Source organism: Sinohyriopsis cumingii, unplaced genomic scaffold (genome assembly GCF_028554795.1).
Source record: "Sinohyriopsis cumingii isolate HCF-2022 unplaced genomic scaffold, ASM2855479v2 utg002171l, whole genome shotgun sequence".
NCBI classification, from domain to species: Eukaryota; Metazoa; Mollusca; class Bivalvia; order Unionida; family Unionidae; genus Sinohyriopsis; species Sinohyriopsis cumingii.
In genome coordinates this window covers 29,550-49,368 of record NW_028316145.1, presented here as the reverse complement: position 1 = coordinate 49,368, position 19,819 = coordinate 29,550, and the positions used below count along the sequence as shown (strand labels likewise).

The 19,819-nt window shown below is 35.9% G+C and overlaps 1 protein-coding gene across 1 annotated transcript in view; it reads right to left on the bottom strand.

Annotated features, from left to right (window-relative positions):
- LOC149770967 (uncharacterized) overlaps positions 1 to 19,819 on the bottom strand; it is a gene marked incomplete at its 5' end in the record, with an annotated part of 82,360 nt that overhangs the window by 33,228 nt on the left and 29,313 nt on the right. The window contains 4 exons of the mRNA XM_089948927.1: positions 811 to 971; positions 1,982 to 2,052; positions 8,137 to 8,991; positions 15,837 to 15,961. Of these exons, the coding sequence (XP_089805053.1) occupies positions 811 to 971; positions 1,982 to 2,052; positions 8,137 to 8,991; positions 15,837 to 15,961 (1,212 nt within the window). The remainder of the gene's footprint in view (positions 1 to 810; positions 972 to 1,981; positions 2,053 to 8,136; positions 8,992 to 15,836; positions 15,962 to 19,819) is intronic.

Below are 19,819 nucleotides of genomic sequence, written 5' to 3'. Positions count from 1 at the left end.
TTCAAATCTATTCACAATACTACCTGTAGAAAGGCTCAATGATGGCCTGTACTGGTCAGTTCACTGCACCTGGCTTTGAACACAGGGTGTGGTGCAGATCTATATCACGTGATGTTTTACCTGGAAATCAGTGATATCAGACAAGCTAATAAAGAAATGAGGTGTCCAGATATAATATAATTAACAATACTACCTGTGGGAAGGCTCAAAGACTGCCTGTACAAGTAAAATCATTGAAGCTTGGTGCTCTGACGCTAATAATACCTCGGTAAAGAAACTCACTTGCATGTACCCTCTCGTAATGGAATTACACATATATTAAGAGTTTACTATCAGCACTAGAGACTTGCACACATATAAAATAATTATAACCCGAACTTAAGCTGAAGTCACTTAGGCTAGCAGTGCAAGTACCTAAATATGTGATAATGACAAAGCATTAGATAACTGTAAAGGAAAAACTTTGTTGGCATAGGAAGAAAAGAAGTTGAAGTATACTTTCCTTAGAAGTGAAAGAACCTCCAGGTTGCAGTAGTATATTATCCAAGTAGATTTTGGCTTTTGCAAGGTTTTTCATCAGAAAAGTATGCTTCTTGGTGCCCTTACTAGGTGGGCAGATAACGTTGAGCTTTTTAGCTGAAAGTTTTTAACCTGGGAGCACTGGATTTCCAAGGGAGTAGTTCTCCCAAGGTATTATGACTGGGTAACATATTTAAAGAAGAAACAGATCAATGAATCAATGGACATGCATGACAAAACACTTCAAGGTCCCAGCAATAAGGCATAAAAAGTAAGCTGACCTTAGCTTACCTCTGACTGGACATACACAGCACCTCTATTGTAGAGATAGTTATATAATGACAGTACACATTTCCATTTCTGGATACACGTCTCTCAACTCTGTGAAACAATAGATGGACACCTGGTAACAGTCCCAGAGGATAAGAAAATCTCTCAAGGTTAATATAAACCTGAAAATAAACATTGCCTCAATCAATCCAACATGCAAGTAATTTGCAATAGACTTAACAAGATTCATCTTAATATAAGAGGTTCAGACAATTTAATCTTCTGGCATCAAATTATTTAAGATTTTCCCTCAAGAATTAATTTTTTCATGGAAACAAGGACATGTTAGCCAAGTCCCAGCTCAACTGATGCCCAAGTGTATTCTTATTATGCTGTTGTTGTTGTTGTTGTAGGGTTTAACGCCATTTTTTCAGCACAAGATAGGTTATACATGGCGGCCAGTATTAATGGTGGAGGAAGAACCCGGGAAAACCCCGAAAAGAACCACCGACCCACGAGAAGCTACTGGCAAGCTTTCTCACGTACCACACATTAGCTGAATCCGAGACTCAAACCCACGCAGACAGAGGTGAAATGGCAGTGATCCGTGACTAAGAGCGCTTTAGACCAATCGGCCACTCGGGGCCCCTGTTCTTATTATAATAAGTCCCATGTAGAAATGAATTATGCTAAATCATGACAAGTAAATTAAATTTAAGTTGTTCATGGAAAATGTTGTGACCTAACTGCAACACTTTATTACCTAACTTTAAGTCAGACATAAATTCTAAATAGTCCAGTTCTTATGATATAATGCAAATTTGCATTTAACTTGCAAAACTCTAAACTCGTCATTAAAATAAACGGACAGCAAGGATACAAAAGTTAATGCATCTTAATCAAACTGTACTAAAAAGCCAAGTGTCATATCAGAAACAAATTCATCCCATTGAAAAAAGTAGAAACTGTCAGTTTAGTTCAGAATTCATAAATTCAAATCCATAGTGGCTCCAATCCAATACTTAAGTAACACTTGTAATTTATTCCCCAATGTGTTAAAACATAAACACGATAAGAACTCCAACTTGATGGTCTAATAAGAATCCATAATCTGTTTTTCTATCTTTTGAATAACTTGTTATTTGTATGCAATTCCTGCAAAATTCATTGGAAAGGAAAAGATTTCCCATACCTGCATTTCTAGTGAAGATATGACATCTTTACCAACCAACTTTACACACTTGTTTGGTAGCAAGTTCACACCTGGAATGATACATGTGTATTCACATACTAATAATGTACCAATTTTATGAGAATTGCACTATTATGTAAAAGTTACCTATGATCCATGGCACTTTTTGTTTACCAAGTGCATTAAAGTTTCCACTTTTGTAAATTACCAAAGATATGATGATACAACACTTAAAACCAGCATTTTAATTTCTATGTGGAGTAACCTGAGTTTCATCTAGTTAGCGTACCAATATTCTACATAAATATCTGGACTTTACACTAATCCAGACCTATTGACTGTCCTGTAAATCTGCAATTTGTTTTGTATTTTACTGTGACAAGCTCCATCTCCAAGAAAATCTGAATGATCTATCTGACTATTTTCAGAGATGGAGTGTTTTATTAACACTGTGAAACACAAACTTACTATTCCAGAACGATTTTCAATCATCATGACACTAATGATGCTATTCTGAATGTGTCAAAGACCTATTCAAGTTGTGTTTGATTACATGGCTCTAAGTGTCAATGACCTATTCAAGTTGTGTTTGATTACATAGCTCTATGTGCCAAAGACCTATCCAAGTTGTGTTTGATTACATAGCTCTATGTGCCAAAGACCTATTCAAGTTGTGTTTGATTACATAGTTCTATGTGCCAAAGACCTATTCAAGTTGTGTTTGATTATATGGCTCTATCTGTCAAGGACATATTCAAGTTATGTTTCATTACATGGGTCTATGTGCCAAAAACCTATTCAAGTTGTTCTAAGTTACATGGCTCTATGTGTCAAAGACCTATTCAAGTTGTGTTTGATTATATGGCTCTATCTGAGTAGGTGTTCTCAACATCATTAAAAACTACTATTTCAAACACATACAAACATCTGGAACCTATGCTAATTGCATACTTTATGTTAACTAAATGTATGATACCAAACCAAGGACTGTGCTTATGCCTGGAACAATATATGTGCTGACAACTTTAGGTTAAATGCTTACAATTTTCCATAAATTGAAAGCATTTAGGTATTTCTTGATGCGTGCTACCTTATTTCTATCAAATATAAAATATCCTCTGGTTTGACTCTTAAAAAAGGAAACCAACTGTTTTTGCTTCCAATCTTTTTCTTAACGATTCAATAATCTGTCACATAGATCTATTTTTGTATCAGTTTCGAAAATTTATTTCTATTATAAAATAGGAAGAAGTAGTTCGTCCATCAAGTTGATGAGGACCAGTTTAGTCATCCAGTGTTTTATTGGGAACAAATGGTCTGTGGGTGCCGTAACAAGATAACCAAGTGGGATTTCCAATTTACACTTTGATGGTGATACAAATACAATGTTTAATGACGAATGACTTGAATGAGAAAAGATATATGATTAATACATGTGTATAATATCCAAATATTGGATCAATTAACATAATCCGCACGAACTAAATAATGAAAATACAAATAAATGATCTTACATAGTACAAGGACAAGGGGTGAATGAGTCACGGTGATTTCACAACGAAAGAATGGCATGTTTTACTCAAACAGTAAAACTGGTATTTTACTCATATAGTAAAAATGTATTCACTCAAATAGTGAAAATGATAAAAACAAATGGACAGATGCACAAAATATCTTTACAGTCCCAAAAACACACTGGTTATTACAAATCCAAAGATTAGTCCATGGCTAATAGATTACATGTATGGAGTTACACACTCCATCACCAGCACACTTGGCTACCAGTCACACTGGTCAACCAAGCAGTCAGTATTCCAGGTTGGTCAATCAAGCAATCAGCGCCCAACAATCTCTGTCAGCAATGCCCGATCACCTGCTACTCAACCATGCAACACTGTTTACTCTGCTCTATGGTTCAGCTTTACAGCTGCTATGATCAATTTCTATGGTTAGCTTTGCAGCTGGTACCACACTGACTCTGATTACTCTGGTCTGCTATACAGCTGCGAATCTGATCACTCTGGTCACTCCAATCAGCTGAAAATACATCTAACACTGTGTTCTATGCATGACACGGGCATATATGATAAAACGCAATGATGTTATATACAGAAAGCTACACAGATCAACCAAGCAGTCAGCACAATTATTATCAGCACAATAATTACAAAACAATACACAAGTTCAGAAGTGAATCTAACCATGCCCGACAAGAATTCTATGGTACTAAACGTATCTAAAAAATTCAACTTTATATATTGCTAATATAAATCTCCTGCTAAGTGACAAACAAGAATAGAAAATATTTGCATGATACTACATAAGCCGAAGCTACATAGAAAATATACAAAAATAATTGTGGTAGTACAATAGTTAAAACTTATACACAAGAAATTAATAACTCACATACCTCTAGCTTAAAGTAGACCGCTCACTGACAAGACGTTCCGTAATGTAAAGATTTTGACCTACGGTGAGGTATTTATACACAGACAATGTCGCAAGACGTCGTTGGTGCATTGGAAGTATTCAGTTCTTCCCACTGAAAGCACTTCGCACGTGCAGCATAAAATGAACCGAACTCACTATTTTGAAATCTTTGTAGAATATACATAAATCATCCTCGGGTATTGTTGTACACAAAAAACAAAACCCGAGTATATGTATTTAATAAATAAAAGGATTTATACAATTCCGTGACAATACCTCCCCCTTAAAAAAGTGGTAACACTTTTAGAAAAATCACGGAATGTGAACATAAACAATTATTAAAACATTCGATTTTGAATAATGAAGAAAAATGATCTGCTAATTACACCCTACTTAAAAAAATCAGTACCCACATTTTCTGACCCTCAAATCACCTAAATTCGAAAACTATGCAGTTGCAAAGACAACACCTAACGCATCAATCTTGCGTTGGTGACCTTTGCCTTGTTCAAGTATAAGAGCAGCTGATGGTCCGTCTGTAAGGTAAACTCCCTCCCGAAAAGGTACATATGGAATTTTCCTATCCCCCATACTAAGGCTAGGCACTCGTTCTCAATCACGGAGTAGTTTTGCTCCCTAGAGAGCAATTTTCTACTAGCATAAGCAATGGGCAATTTTATCCCCTCTTGCTCCTGTAGCAAAACAGCCCCAAGACCCATATTGGACGCATCAGTCCTCAGCACAAAAGTTTTGTTCAATTCTGGCAACTTTAAGACTGGTGCACTTACCAGTTTCTGTTTTAAAGCGTTAAACGCTTTTTCCTGGCACACACCCCAGGGAACTTTATTCGGTTGCCCTTTCCTAGTAAAATAGCTGGTGGAAGAACCCAGGAAACCCCTGGTAAGAACCACTGACCCATGGGAAGCTACTAGCAGCTTTTCCCACATAACTGAGCCCAAGACCTGAACCCACATGGACTGAGGTGGGATGGCAGTGATCTGTAAAGGTAAGCGCTTTAGACCACACAGGATAGCAGTTTTAAAATGCTTGTGTAACTGAACCCTGTCAAAAGAAAACTACATTTGTGTTTATAAGATATATATACCACAAATGCAGAGAAATAAGTCCTAGCAAAAGAAAAAAAAAACATACACACAAATTCTAAAAATATATATAAATATTGTAAAAATTGTTGTAACAACAAATTAATTTAATCAGGTCAACCACATTATGCATATAAATATGGCTACAAAGTTAGTTGGTCTAACAAGCTCCTGGGAACAGACAGACAAAAAGATCTGTCAACCAAGAGAAGGACTATATCAAGATTTGTTTGCTGCAGAAAAACTAAGCACTGAAGAGATAACATAAAATACATCCCAAATTTCTTTTACAAAAACAAACACACTCCATTATCAAAGATAAAAGCAACACAATTAGTTTCGAAAATATTTAGCCAAAGGAACATAATGAATCATTTCTGGGTAGAATAAACAGTCCCATATGAAGTAACTTGAGAACTTTCATTTTCTAAAGGTCATACAACAATGAGTCACGACATAAACCTATCATTTAATATGTTCATAAATATTGTATTTTGGGCATATTACACTCTAACACATGTAACATCTCACGGTGTCATAAATATTGTATTTTGGGCATATTACACTGCAAGACATAACATCTCATGGTGTCATAAATATTGTATTTTGGACATATTACACTGTCAGACATAAGATCTTGTGATGTCATAAATATTGTATTTTGGACATATTACACTGCAAGACATAACATCTTGTGATGTCATAAATATTGTTATTTGGTCATATTACACTGCAAGACATAACATCTCATGGTGTCATAACTTTTGTATTTTGGACATATTACACTGTAAGACGTAAGACCTTGTGATGTCATAAATACTGTTATTTGGTCATATTACACTGCAAGACATATAACATCTCATGGTGTTATAAATATTGTATTTTGGGCATATTACACTTTAAGACATAATATATCATGGTGTTATAAATACTATATTTTGGGCATATTACACTGTAAGACATAATATATCATGGTGTTATAAATATTGTATTTTGGGCATATTACACTGCAAGATATATAACATCTCATGGTGTCATAAATATTGTATTTTGGACATATTACACTGTAAGATATAAGATCTTGTGATGTCATAAATATTGTATTTTGGGCATATTACACTGCAAGATATGTAACATCTCGTGGTGTCATAAATATTGTATTTTGGTCATATTACACTGCAAGACATAAGATCTTGTGATGTCATAAATATTGTATTCTGGTCATATTACACTGCAAGATATATAACATCTCATGGTGTAATAAATATTGTATTTTGGACATATTACACTGCAAGACATAAGATCTTGTGATGTCATAAATATTGTATTTTGGGCATATTACACTGTAAGACAATATATCATGGTGTTATAAATATTGTATTTTGGGCATATTACACTATAAGACATAAAACATCTCATAATGTCATAAATGACATTACAAAAGATTAATTTATGAAACATATTTAATATTTCAATCTATTTCAATCATTTACTTCTCTAGTGTCATTAAAGATTGATGGTGTGGAACACTTAAAGCCACTCAAGGTTTCAACAATATAAAGTTGCACGCCAAATTTTGTTCATATATAACAAGCTTAGTGAGGTAACATTGCAGAAACCAAAATCAGAACAGGTAATCAGTGTCCATAACTCCTGTAAATGATGATGTACATCACTGAGATTTAATCAATGTCTCATCAGTCTGAAGTCACACATAAAATCAGGATTGATATCCAGCAGAATCTGGTGAAGTTACTTTGTGGAGGTCCAGCAAACTGGGAAAGGGGGGTGGGTGGGCCATAAGTACATGTAAGTCTATGAGACCATGTACATACCAAATTGCCTCATATTATACTGAATGGTTCTTCAGCTAAGCTGGCTACAAGATCTGCTGTAGTGGAGATTTAATATTGATAGAAAAAAGACAATAACTCCATCAAAATTGAACGTGGTAACATGCAACATCCCATGTAAACATAAGAAAGTTAATGTGTCAATAGCCATAATTATATCTAAAATGTAACTGATGAGGCAAACCCATAAAAGGCACATCAAAGTTTTGAGACCATGTACACACAATATATTGCACCTGAATAGGCTGAAGGGCTCCTGAGCTAAGCTGTCTACAAGATCTGCTGTTGCGAAGATTTAACATCAATGGAAAAAGGGAAGTAACTCCATCAAAATTGGACCTGAAAAGCTGAAACCTTTAAAAGGCACATCTACATGTAATTAACAATTCACGTACCAAATGGCATCCAATTATGTGTGCCAGTAGCAGATCTTTGATGGTGACAAGTGGTGTGAAAGAACAGACAAAGATAGACCGACAGTAATGGTGATTTCTATAGGAATCCTGTATCTTGATGGGTGGGGGGCTAATCGGATCTCCACATACCTACAATTACACGACTTTTCCCCCAGTGGCAGTTATAAAGTCTGAGTAAAAATAAGCCACTCATCTCAGCTGAGACTAGGATGCCTCTGGGAACATGTTCTGAAAAGCTTTCCAATTTTCAAAGTGTATAAATTTATCAAAACTTCAGATACACTATTTCTCCTATAAGACAAGCAATTTGTTTCTTTGCCAGGAATTTGTAAATAGAGTTGTAAGTTTCTTACTAACCCTTTCACCAGTATGTAACAAAGACCCTTCAACACTAAGTAACTTTGTAGGCAAAGACCCTTCAACATTAACTAACTCTGTAGGCAAAGACCATTCAACACTAAGTAACTCTGTAGGCAAAGACCATTCAACACTAAGTAATTTTGTAGACAAAGACCCTTCAACACTAGGTAACTTTGTAGGCAAAGACCCTTCAACACTAAGTAACTCTGTAGGCAAAGACCATTCAACACTAAGTAACTCTGTAGACAAAGACCCTTCAACACTAAGTAACTCTGTAGGCAAAGACCCTTCAACACTAAGTAACTTTGTAGACAAAGACCCTTCAACACTAAGTAACTTTGTAGACAAAGACCCTTCAACACTAAGTAACTCTGTAGACAAAGACCCTTCAACACTAAGTAACTTTGTAGACAAAGACCCTTCAACACTAAGTAATTTTGTAGACAAAGACCCTTCAACACTAGGTAACTTTGTAGGCAAAGACCCTTCAACACTAAGTAACTCTGTAGGCAAAGACCATTCAACACTAAGTAACTCTGTAGACAAAGACCCTTCAACACTAAGTAACTCTGTAGGCAAAGACCCTTCAACACTAAGTAACTCTGTAGACAAAGACCCTTCAACACTAAGTAACTCTGTAGGCAAAGACCCTTCAACACTAAGTAACTTTGTAGACAAAGACCCTTCAACACTAAGTAACTTTGTAGACAAAGACCCTTCAACACTAGTTAACTTTGTAGGCAAAGACCCTTCAACACTAAGTAATTTTGTAGGCAAAGACCCTTCAACACTATGTAACTTTGTAGGCAAAGACCCTTCAACACTATGTAACTTTGCAGACAAAGAACCTTCAACATTATGTAACTTTGTAGACAAAGACCCTTCAACACTAATTAACTTTTTAGGCAAAGACCCTTCAACACTAAGTAACTTTGCAGACAAATACCCTTCAACACTAAGTAACTTTGTAGACAAAGACTATTCAACACTAAGTAACTTTGTAGACAAAGACCCTTCAACACTAAGTAACTTTGTAGACAAAGACCATTCAACACTAAGTAACTTTGTAGACAAAGACCCTTCAACACTAAGTAACTTTGTAGACAAAGACCCTTCAACACTAAATAACTTTGTAAACAAATACCCTTCAACACTATGTAACTTTGTAGACAAAGACCCTTCAACACTATGTAACTTTATAGGCAAAGACCCTTCAACACTATGTAACTTTGTAGGCAAAGACCCTTCGACACTAAATAACTTTGTAAATCAATACCCTTCAACACTATGTAACTCTGTAGACAAAGACCCTTCAACACTATGTAACTTTGTAGGCAAAGACTCTTCAACACTAAGTAACTCTGGAGTTGTAATGCAAAATGACTTGTGGAATTTGCCAATTTTAAAGACATCTGGTTGGATTAGGTGTCAAAATAAAGGTTAAAACTCAAATTTTATGACAATTCATTCACATTTACATGTCTATTACAACTGTAAAAATACAGGTGCAAACATGTAACGCAACAAGTAATTATTTATTTACCTCCTAGGAAAACTGGAAAGTTCCCATTAACCCTACATGTACTCATGAATATTTCCAGTAGCAACAGAAGTCCTTCTTTCAGGTATTTACAGGTAGAAGCTTGTCAAATTCTCGTTAAAGAATATCATGAATAAAATAAAAAATTTCGAAGCTGTTTAACTTTTATCTTTAAATAATAAAACTGATAACACCAGCATAATTAATTGAATTTATAGAAGAATTTATCATTTATAATGTCTGTACATGCATGTAGTCTTTAATGAATTGTCATCTGCATACTACAGTGGTTAAGTCTTTATTGCCAGTAATACAAAATCACAGGCAGCTTCAATGTCCTTTTAATTATCATCACTGTTACATAGAAGTGCATTCCATTGCCTCTTCAGACATTTTCTCTCATTTTCATTCAACTGTACACAACTGCTAAAATCTTCTGATAATTCATAATCTGACACTTCACTCTCATTTGATCTTGCTTCTAACTCAACCATTTTGGATAAAAATTCACCATTTGTCAAACACTTTTAAAACTGCCTTCTTTGATTATTATTTTTAGTTGTATTAAAGCTAAACTCATTAGGTAATCCAAATATAATATCTATATTACAAGAAGGAGGTTATTAGAGGTATTCCAAAATTTATGTAGTCTGTTACCACGACTACAAAGAAGAACACTGCTCCAGACCAGTCCTGCGTGCTGATACCTATTTCCCATAAACCGGAAAACTGGTCCATAGTGGTGAAAGGGTTAAGTGAGAGCTTATCACCCAATAAATACAGTACTCCCTTTCAAATAACATTCAGCTTTGTTTACATTTAGTGGTAAGACATGCCAACTGACCAAATGAAAGCTGTAAACTGATTTGCCAACAGTATGTCAACAGAATCGTGATTGATTGATTGATTGATTGATTTTTAACGGCGCATCAGCACTGTTAGGCTATTTAGCGCCAAACAAAGTGTTATTTGTATAATCTTTTAAAACTTATAAAAGGTCCTATATCGACCAGCGATATAAAAGAACAAATGGTTGAAATTAAAAACGGTATGATGGTAACGGTGCAAAATAAAGCTTCCCGATCAACGGGAGATGTAAAAAAGATGAATAGGTATTAAAATGGGACAGTATATATATTGCATAAAACTGCACAAGGTGATAGCATAAAAGTCAGAGTTTAGAGTAAATATTTACGGCTTTCAAGAACTCTATAATACGAGTGATGTTTATATTATCAAAAAGTTCTTTCATGTCATGCACAATGTAATAACGATCGCGCGTAGGTTGTAGGTCAAAGCACTCTATCATAAAGTGCTTGACAGTGAATGGTTCATTGCAAGAAACACACTCTGGTGGGTCTTCACCTTTTAGTATGTGGGTGTGGGTGATATAAGTATGACCAATTCGGATTCTTGCAATGACTACCTCCTCCCTACGAATGGTTCTGTAGGAAGGAGTCCATTCTCCTAGAATTGGTTTGATTGCGTGAAGTTTGTTATTTACAGCATCATTCCATGATGCCTGCCACTTCTGACGTAAGAACTTTCTGATACAAGGTTTAAAATCAGTATATTTTATTTTAAAATTAGATGGTTCTTGAGAAAGGGCCATTTTAGCAGCGCGCTCTGCTTTTTCGTTACCTTTAATACCAATGTGGCTAGGTAACCAACTGTATATTATATTGTGGGAGACACTCAGCTCGGTATTTTTTACGAGTATGTTTTTCAATAATGGGTTCTCCAGTTTTCTATTGTGTAGTGACTGGAGTACTGATAGCGAGTCGGAGAAGATGATACTGTTTAAAATACGGTTCTTTTCTATATGTTGCAGAGCAAGGTCTATTGCTCTGATTTCGGCTGTAAAAACTGATGCTCCATTTGGTAAGCGAACTTGCGTTGTATGATTTCCACAAACAAAGGCTGCAGCAGCCTTTTCCTCATCCTTTGATCCATCAGTGTAAATTCTGGTGTAGTTTTTAAACTCAGTGAGGAGTTCATGGTAAGAGTTGTGGAAGATAGAAGGGTTTGTTTCGGACTTTTTCCCATCGTGTAGCGTAAAACGTACTTTTGGTTGTTTAATTAGCCAGGGTGGTGTTTTGGAGATGGATGTTTTCTGAATTTTAGAAAGATCTATATTTGTAGTGTCAAGGCTAGATGATATTCTAATGCCAAAGGAAGGTATGGCGTTTGGTTTATTTTCGAATAAAGTTTTGTATTTGGGTTGAAAAACAGCCGAAAAAGCAGGATTCAGAGGGTTTGATTTTAATTTGAGAGCATACTGTGCGGAAAGCATTTCTCTACGATGCGATAACGGTGGTTCATTCGCCTCAGCTAGAAGGCTTTCACACGGGGATGTTTTAAATGCTCCCAGAGCCAGTCTTATTCCCTGATGATGAACTGGATCAAGCATTTTAAGATACGATTTTCTGGCTGAACCATACACAATGCAACCATAGTCTAGTTTGGAGCGAATAAACGTTCTGTATAAATTTAGGATGACTTTTCTATCAGCACCCCAGTCAGTGTGCGCAACTACTTTAAGTAGGTCAAGTGCTTTTAAGCATTTGGCTTTCAAGTTTTTTAGGTGTGGAATAAAAGTCAGTTTTCTGTCAAAGATAACACCCAAAAATTTTGTTTCCTCAACAACTGGAATAGGTGTTCCGTCCAGCATGAGTTTAGGTTCATCGTGGTGTCGTCGTAATTGACAGAAATGCATACATACCGTTTTTGATTTCGAGAATTTGAAACCGTTCGTACTAGCCCAATTTTGAATCTTGTTGATATTTTGCTGTAGTTGTCTTTCAATTGTATGCATGTGCTTTGACCGATAACATATGAGAAAATCATCAACATATAGTGAGCAATACACACCAGGAGTCAAACAGTTGGTGATGTTATTAATTTTGATATTGAAAAGTGTCACAGATAAAATACTGCCCTGGGGCACACCCATCTCTTGCTCGTGCAAATCTGAGAGAGTAGAGCCCACTCGTACCTTGAATTCTCTGTCAGAGAGGAAGTTGGATATGAAAGAGGGCAGACGGCCTTTTAGACCTAGATCGTGCAGGTCTTTTAGTATCCCGTACTTCCATGTTGTGTCATAGGCCTTTTCTAAATCAAAGAAAACCGCTACTAAATGTTCTTTCTTGATAAATGCATCGCGAATGAATGTTTCTAGTCTAACCAGATGATCGTTGGTGCTCCGTCCATAACGAAAGCCACTTTGGAAAGGAGATCTTAAATTGTTAGTTTCCAGGTACCATACAAGCCGAGAATTGATCATTCGTTCCATTGTTTTGCACATGCAGCTTGTGAGTGCAATAGGTCGATAGTTGGTAGGATCTTCACTATCTTTACCGGGTTTGGGAACTGGTATTACTGTTGCTTCTTTCCATATTTTAGGTAGGTTACCAGTAATCCATAAATCATTGAAGAGTTTTAAAAGAGATGTTAAAGATGATTCTGGAAGATGTTTTAAAAACTGGTAATGTATTTTGTCAGGCCCAGCGGAAGTATCATGGGCCTTGTCTAAAACCTCCATAAGTTCTGATAGTGAAAACAGCTGTTTGTAGCTTTCCGAGTTGTTGGATGTGAATTTTAAACGTGACTTTTCTTTTTGAGTTTTCAATTTTTGGAAGGCTTCGGAATAATTAGATGATGACGAATTTTTAGAGAATGTATCAGCAAGAACATTTGCTATGTCACGTTTTGAGCTAAGATTGTTATTGTTCACTTTTAGATGTCGGAAAGAATTGTGTTTTCTCTTTCCGTTTATTTTTCGGATCGTGTCCCAAACTTTCTTAATTGAGGAACGAGAGTTTAAAGAAGAAACGTACTTCTTCCATGATGCTCTTTTACTTTCTTTGATTATGCGGCGAGCTTTGGCCCGGGCAATGCGATATATATTTAAGTTTTCGGGCGTCGGTTGATTATTAAGTTTCCTTAATGCTTCTCGGCGTAGTTTAATGGCTTCCTTACATTCCTTAGTGACCCAAGGAAGTTTCTTGAAGGCATAGTACCGCAGGATCATGTTCATTTAAAAGCAGGAGAAGATCATTGTAATTTGCTTTAAGTCCTCGACAATTCCATTGCATGATAGTGTTTTTCATTATAAATTTAAATTAAAGATTGTGGAGCTAGGTTAGACCTTTCGCAGATGTAATTTGTTTGGTTATTTCTCTGGAGGAAGTACGGGGGTGAATTTTTTGTTGTTAGGTCTGGAGCTACCTTGAGCGCAAAGAGCAGATTCTTCTGCATCCATGCTCTCAATGTCTCCAAACCTTTTATATAGTTTGATGGGGTCATCTGACCCCTTTTGTTGCCTGTTTCCGTGAGATTTTTTACTCTTTGGTGATTTTGGTGTTTGGGTATTATTAAATGTAGTCTGAGTAGATGCCGTGTTTTCTGTGCTTGGTAATGGGGGGTGTTTGAATTTGGTGTTGAATCGGGTGCTTCTGTTTGTGTTTGAGTGTCCTTCGTTCTTTTAGGATTGCTCTTCACTACAGTGGAGAAGGATGGGCTGTTTTTGCCTGTACAATTTTTCTGGCTTCTGGATAGGGAATATTATTTGTGTATTTTACCCTCTGAATTTCCTTCTCCTGTTTCCAGGTATCGCAATCCTTGGAATTTGCGTGGTGTTCTTTTCCGCAGTTGACACAATGCGGAGTTGCTCTACGATCAGATTCCTGATAAGCATTGTCTCCGCATCGGCCACATATTTGGCTCTTGGAGCAGCGGTCTTCGTGATAGCCGTATTTTTGACACTTATAACACCGAAGGGGGTTGGGAATGTAAATCTCTACCTTTACTTGCAAAAAGCCAACTTTTACCACTTTGGGTACAGTTGGCCTGTTGAAGGTGAGTACAATGGTGTTGGTGTCCTGCAGATTGTTATTACGTTTAATACATATTCGTCGGACTGCAGTGACACCTTCACCTTTCATTCCTTCGATGATGTCAGCGTCGGTGACTCCAGCCAAGTCACGGCAGTGAATCACGCCTTTGGACGTATTCAGTGTGGTGTGAGCGAATGAGGTTACTGGGATATCAAAGAACGTTTTCGTTTTCCTGATATTGTCTGATTGACCTCGTCACTCACACTCAATAAGAAGACAACCCGATTTCAACTTTTTAACACTTTTAGGTGTGCCAATCGATCCTGTGATAGTCTTTTCAATGACAAATGGAGATAGTGCGGCAAGCGGTTTCGTGGCATCTTTTGACTGTATGACCATGAAGCGTGGAAATGACTCCACACTACATGGTTCATCATCAGACTCTGATAAGGGTTTCGATCTTTTATTTTGATTTTTTTTGGAATTATCCATGATGGCTAGATTAAAAATTCAGCACCCGTGCTCCCCACCCACCAAGGAGCCCAACAAGGGGACACTTTTCAAGTGCCAGGGATACACAAATGCCATACTCAGTTGATAAAATTACCTTTGATTGACCCTGAAGTCGCCAATTTCTAAGGTCGGTAAAATTACCCCCCGATTGACCCGTTAAGCCACCGCCTTCTAAGACTTGGAAAAGGGAAACATAGGGAAAGAGAATATAGGGGCAACGGTGGTATCAAGAGAGATACAAGGAGAAAGAGAAAGAAGGTGAGAAAGTTAATAAAGACCTCCTAGGGCTCGGCGTGACCAGCCGATTTGTCGAAACCGGGCCCATCCCGACCACCCGTCTAAGAGAAGTAGAGGCCAAAGTAGTGTATTGCAGGGAAAGCCTCTGCTCAACTACCAGGATCCTTTCCTCCCCCGACACGGGACGCAACCCACGGCAAACAGGTTGCCTCTACTTAGTCGCCTTTTACGACACGTAGCGAGGCACGTCGGGCCAATTCTACAACCCCGGACCCGTAGGGGGTGTCAACAGAATCAACAGGTGAGATATATATATATATATATATATATATATATATAGATAGATAGATAGATGTATATATATATATATATATATATATACACACACACACACACACATACATACATATATATATATATATATATATATATATATATATATATATATATATATATATATATATATATATATATATATATATATATATATATATATATATATATATATGTGTGTGTGTGTGTATGCAATGTGGAAATTTTAAATTGTATAATTCATTTACTCTTTTACCTAGGTCAGGAATAGTCCGTGACTTCCAATCCTGTGCTTTTCCAGACCTCTGATTGGGCAACTCAGGGTCACAATGGAACCTTGCAGTGATGAAGCACTCAAAACTGACCAAATTTTCTCTGCATCTGCAAAATATAAAATTGATTATTAAACAATTACTAAACCATGCAGTACACAATAAGCCAGCTTTAATGTCAGTTTACAAAATAAGCAACAATGGCAACACCACTGTGTAAATCCCTCTGTCACATGCAACTGAAGTCTCACCAAAAACTTGAACATTGTTGACCATCATACTTGAGACAGGAACTGATCAGATGTTAGCATATAAACTTTATACTTAAAGTAATAGTGTCCAAAGATTTCAGTTGAATATAGCGACTGACAGTGAATATGATTTTTGTTTCCTGCTTAAGCATGTGAAATAGGCAAGACAGGAATGCGTATCATACAAGGGTATAAATTTGACACCTATGGTAAACTTACACCAAAAGTTTGGTTGAACTCACTACAAATGTAGATGATATGTAACTTTCAAACGTTAAAACACAAAACTTTACCTTTGTTCCCCACGTGATAAACCAAGGCATTCTGCTTAAGTCAGACAAGCAAGACAAGAACTAAAAATATATATCATGATATAAACTTTTAGCTTATGGTATTATTATACCGAAGTTTTACTGGAATACAGCAACTGATATCAAGTGACTTTCAAAACTTCAAAGTAAAAACATTGTCGATACTGACGCTACTGAAAAAGAGACCATATATACTTGCTATCAAATAAGTTGAGTCCAACTGCAAACAAGATAAACTCTAATCTACTGCTGTATAATTCACTGCAGATCTAGGTCTATTTTACTCCTTGCAAACTGCAAAGACCCAGATCTATCTGCTGGTGCATTGTGCAATAGTACAACTGGATCTGTATAGTCTTAAGTTCTACTCTACTTATAAGCTAGTATATACAGTACATAACTATTTAATCTTACATGCTTCATCTGGTATTTGATACAGCTGTTCAATCAGCATTTCTGTATCAAACACCCAGATTCCAAATACTTGATATTTTTTTATCAAGTGAACAGAACTTTCATAAATCCCAATTTGTTCTGAATTTTATTCATAAAGCTAAAAATATTTACAAATTGTAAAAGATGGGGCATATAATACATACAAAACTGCATTTGTGTTTTGTCTAGAGTCCTGGGAAAAGACTTGATATGACTTATTAACATGTGTCTGCATGGTGGCCTCAGTGTAAATTTTTGTTTGCAATATATCTGAATTTTTATTCCAATGGCTTGAAGGAACGCAATCACTCAATATACTAAACTCCTGCATCAAGCAAGATAGTTCTATATACTCCTGTCTTCCAACACAAATACACACATGTGGACTGACTTACACACTCTGATAAGAGGATTTCCAACACAAATACATATACATTGACTGACTTATATACTCCCGATGACAGGATTTCCAACACAAACACAAATAAATGGACTGACTTACATACTCTGATAAGAGGATTTCCAAAACAAACACACATACATGGACTGATTTACACACTCTGATGACAGGATTTCCAACACAAACACAAATAAATGGACTGACTTACATACTCTGATAAGAGGATTTCCAAAACAAACACACATACATGGACTGATTTACACACTCTGATGACAGGATTTCCAACACAAAAGCATACATGGACAGGTTTGCATACTTTAATAACAGGAAATCCACAAACATACAATACAGTTTACGTGTATTTTGGAACTTCATGCATCACGGTGGGGGTGGAGACAGCATGGACAGGATAATGAGAGTAAAAACTCCACCATCTCTTTGTGCATGCTGATGGGAGTTGCCACAGCAGCTCATGAAGAATTGCTCTGCACACCACGTTTTCTTATGGAGTTATCAATGATGACCTCCATGAAGAAGACATGGTCTCCATCAAATATTGTGGTTTACTGTGCATGACCCCTGCAAGCATGCTCTTTAGAGGTTCATAGAAATCTGAATGAACACTGACATGACAAGACCTTGTTGAGCTTCTCTTGAACAGTGTATAATTATCCTACTGTTTGAACAGTGTATAGTTATCCTGTTTGAACAGTGCATAGTTATCCTACTTTTTGAACAGTGCATAGTTATCCTACTGTTTGAACAGTGTATAGTTATCCTACTGTTTGAACAGTGTATAGTTATCCTACTGTCTGAACAGTGTATAGTTCTACTGTTTGAACAGTGTATAGTTATCCTACTGTTTGAACAGTGTATAGTTATCCTACTGTTTAAACAGTGTATAGTTATCCTACCGTTTGAACAGTGTATAGTTATCCTACTGTTTGAACAGTGTATAGTTATCCTACTGTTTGAACAGTATAGTTATCCTACTGTTTAAACATGAAAAGTAATCCTCTGAGGTATGTACATTTAAATTCCCAGTGACAGCAGCTTCTGTTTAAAACCCCCAAATAAAACAACAAAATAGGAAACAATGAATTTACACTTAAATGAGAACCATGTGATTATTCCTTACAAAGTAATGATCCAGTCATGAGGCTGAATATACATGTACAAAGCTATGAGCTTTAGTTCAATTCTGACTGTATTTATGCTGCAAGGGACTGGCCATTGAATTTATGGGGTTATATTGTTCTTTCAGATTGGGTTATTTATTTTTTTTCATTCATCACAAGATAAATTTGTTTAAAATAAAATAACCCTATAGAATCTTAAATGGTCTCTACCTAATAAAGATTTGGCTTTAGCAGATGTTTTGTGGAAATAAAGGCAGTGATCACTGTAAACAGTTATAAAATGTTAGCATCAGAAAATGATGTCAATTTCAGCTTGGAAAAGGTGAGCTTCTCACACAAAGCCATCTAATAAGGCGCACTGTATTTTACAGCTCAAATTATGATCGTGTCGATAACAATGGAAGTTTGATAATTATTCCTAAGTAATCTGACCTCAACGTATTGTTGAAATGAATAATAAAGTGAAACAGTGTCAAATCTTAAAAGTTCAACAAATTTAAGGCATTTGTGTGGCTGTACCCAAATGTATCCTGTTATTTGTTCATTCTTGTGAGGGAAAAATATAAAAACAAAATTTTTATCATGATAGAAAAAACTAATCATTCATATGGAAATGATGTTTCAATAAAATAATCAAATATAATATAAATAATCAATGAGTAACAGTAAAACCAGTTTGGTCTCAACATTTATCTCATGTTTAGTGCTTTCTACTGCATCCTCTAATTAAAACAAACAAAAACTTAAAGTGCTAATGGATCTATTTCGAGTACATTTAGCACAATGAATCTTATTTAAAAAGTTTCTCAATACTGTGTGTCAATCAGAATGTACAAACTAATTCATTTTCTCATTTCTGTTGCCATTCACACAATATACTCTTCTAAATATCATATGAATACTGCACTCCCTACAGTGAAGAGAACAATAACAAAAGATAGATGTCAGACATTTTACAACAAAATCACATTCATACTTGACAGAAGTGAAACAACATTGCACAAGTTTCAACTGATATCCCACACACGACTTCTTGCTAATATATATTACTATTTCTTCTGACATAAAATCACAGGATTATAGAGGGGTGATTTAAACTTAAGATTTCTATTATATAAAAAATACTGCTAGCCACTCCAGTTCCTATCTAAAATAAATTCATCTTGAAACGAATGAAACAACAAAATAAATCCCGGTGGGAAAGAACAATCCAGCCCCATAAATTAAATGGCCAGTCCCTTGCAGTACAAATGTAGTTAAAGTTGAACAAATATGTATATTGAGCCTCATGAAAGGGTCACTACATGGTTCATAAATTTAGAATTTGCTAACTTTTGTTGGGGATTATTAAAACAAAAGCAGCCGTGAACTGGAATTAATTGTTCAAACCTTAGAGGATTAACTTTCATATTTATATTGCAAGATAAATTT